Source organism: Phyllostomus hastatus, unplaced genomic scaffold, assembly GCF_019186645.2.
Source record: "Phyllostomus hastatus isolate PE091 unplaced genomic scaffold, TTU_PhHast_1.1 phas_contig_210, whole genome shotgun sequence".
In the NCBI taxonomy this organism is placed as follows: Eukaryota; Metazoa; Chordata; class Mammalia; order Chiroptera; family Phyllostomidae; genus Phyllostomus; species Phyllostomus hastatus.
In genome coordinates this window covers 31,125,589-31,127,435 of record NW_025333737.1, presented here as the reverse complement: position 1 = coordinate 31,127,435, position 1,847 = coordinate 31,125,589, and the positions used below count along the sequence as shown (strand labels likewise).

At 54.6% G+C, this 1,847-nt stretch overlaps 1 protein-coding gene across 1 annotated transcript; it reads left to right on the top strand.

The window, feature by feature from the left end:
* Positions 1-363: 363 nt before the first annotated feature.
* On the top strand, positions 364-1,489 carry LOC123817285 (cytochrome c oxidase assembly factor 3 homolog, mitochondrial). The gene is made up of 2 exons (XM_045836900.1): positions 364-608; positions 948-1,489. Exons 1-2 carry the CDS (start codon positions 395-397, stop codon positions 1,052-1,054), a joined length of 321 nt encoding a protein of 106 aa, XP_045692856.1. The 5' UTR covers positions 364-394; the 3' UTR covers positions 1,055-1,489.
* The last annotated feature ends 358 nt before the right edge of the window (positions 1,490-1,847 follow it).

Below are 1,847 nucleotides of genomic sequence, written 5' to 3'. Positions count from 1 at the left end.
TTTCAGAAACCTTTCTGGACACCCAGAAGGCTCACTGGGTCCGTAAACCGATCCCCTTAGCCTCTCTCCACTGCCTTCTGCCGCACTCTGGATTCGTTCTCCCGCCTTGTGTGCTTGTCCTCGCCTCGAGTCCGAGGAAAACGCAAGTCCCGCCACAGCCTCGAGCTCTCCGCCGTCTTTTCCCGCGCCAACGGCCGCGAACCCCTCAGCCAATCAGGAAGCACGGCCTCTTCCCGTCTGCCCCGCCCATCTGAGGCCGAGAGCCCCGCTTGGTTGGTTAAAAAAACAAAAACAAAAAACGTGGACTACAGCTCCCAGCGACCCCTGCGGTGGCCAAAGACTGCTTTTCCCAGCAAACTCCGCGCCCCTCGACTTCCCAGACAGGAGCGGCAATATGGCGGCCCCCGGAGCTGGCGACCCTCTCAATGCTAAGAGTGGACAGGCCCCTCCGGCCCAGCGCATCGACCCGACTCGAGAGAAGCTGACTCCCGAGCAGCTGCAATTCATGCGGCAGGTGCAGCTCGCCCAGTGGCAGAAGACGCTGCCACAGCGGCGGACCCGGAACATCTTGACCGGCCTGGGCATCGGGGCCGTGGTGTTAGCTATTTGTATCCGTCTGTACTGTGGATTCGGGGAGACCACATATGGGGGCAAGAGGAGGGGAGCAGAGTCGTGTAAGAGGGCAGTGTGGGCGTGGTAGAAAGAACCCGAGCTGTGAAAACCTAACGCTGAGTCAAACGTTTAATGCACATGACGTTGTGATTTTAAGGCGCTCTTTTAATGTGGTTCATTAATAATAACGGAGTTGGGGTCAGAGCTCGGAAGAACAGAGGGCAGAAGAACAAATCACTGACTTGGGAGGGTGAGAGCTTAACAAGTGTGTGGAAGCAAGTCTGGGAAAAGGGAATGGGCGTATTTCAAGTGGTTTCCCTAACGCACCTCCGCAGATGGTTACACTTTCTACTCAGTGTCCCAGGAGCGTTTCCTAGATGAGCTTGAGGAGGAGGTCAAAGCTGCTCGAGCCCGAGCAAGGGAAAGGGCATCCGGACCCTGATCCAGATGGGCATCGCACATCTCCAACCTGCTGGAGCCCCTTCACGTGATGGATGATGCCCCGTGACCTTGTCAAAGTTGAAGCCTGCTCACAGCATTGCTGGCCACCTTACCTTGGACGATGATTAAGCCCATGAAACTATGGATTTATGCATTTGGCCGCTGTCAAGGGAACGTTGCCCACCTCACACTCACTGTGTGTGGCAGTGGAGCCCTTGTAGGTTTTTTGTTTTGTTTTGTTTTGTTTTTGAAAGGTATCCAACCTTGGCTTTTCCCAGGCTTTCTGACTTGGCGGTTTATGCCCCTCATCTCCCAGGGGCTGAGAGGAAGGAGGACCAGAAGTGGGCTGTTAACGGGAGTGGGTGTGGCAACTCTGTGCAGTATTGGATGTATGAGGAAAGACGGGGTCAGGTTGAGAATAAACTGAGTCAATCTCTCTTGGAGTCAGGTGAGTGTGTTGGGGCCAACACTTCATGCTGAAAAGCTCCACAGGCAGTAGCTGCAGCAGTGGCATTGCCCCAGGGAGCCATAAATGTTTAACTAGAATTACTTTTTCCGTGAGATCTTTCCACCTGATTTAAGGGAGAGCTCGTGGTGGGTCACTGGGCTCTTTGAGACTGAACCACATCTTGGGGGGAGGGGAGAGAAAGGTCACTCATTGTCCTCTGCCCTCAAGAACAACACACCATTCCAGCTTTAGTGCCCCTTTCCCACCCCTCGAGAGAAAGGTCGATGAAGGGGGAGGGACAAGCGGCTTTCGTTTTTGTAACTTCCACTGGGGCCAGCCTGTGTAG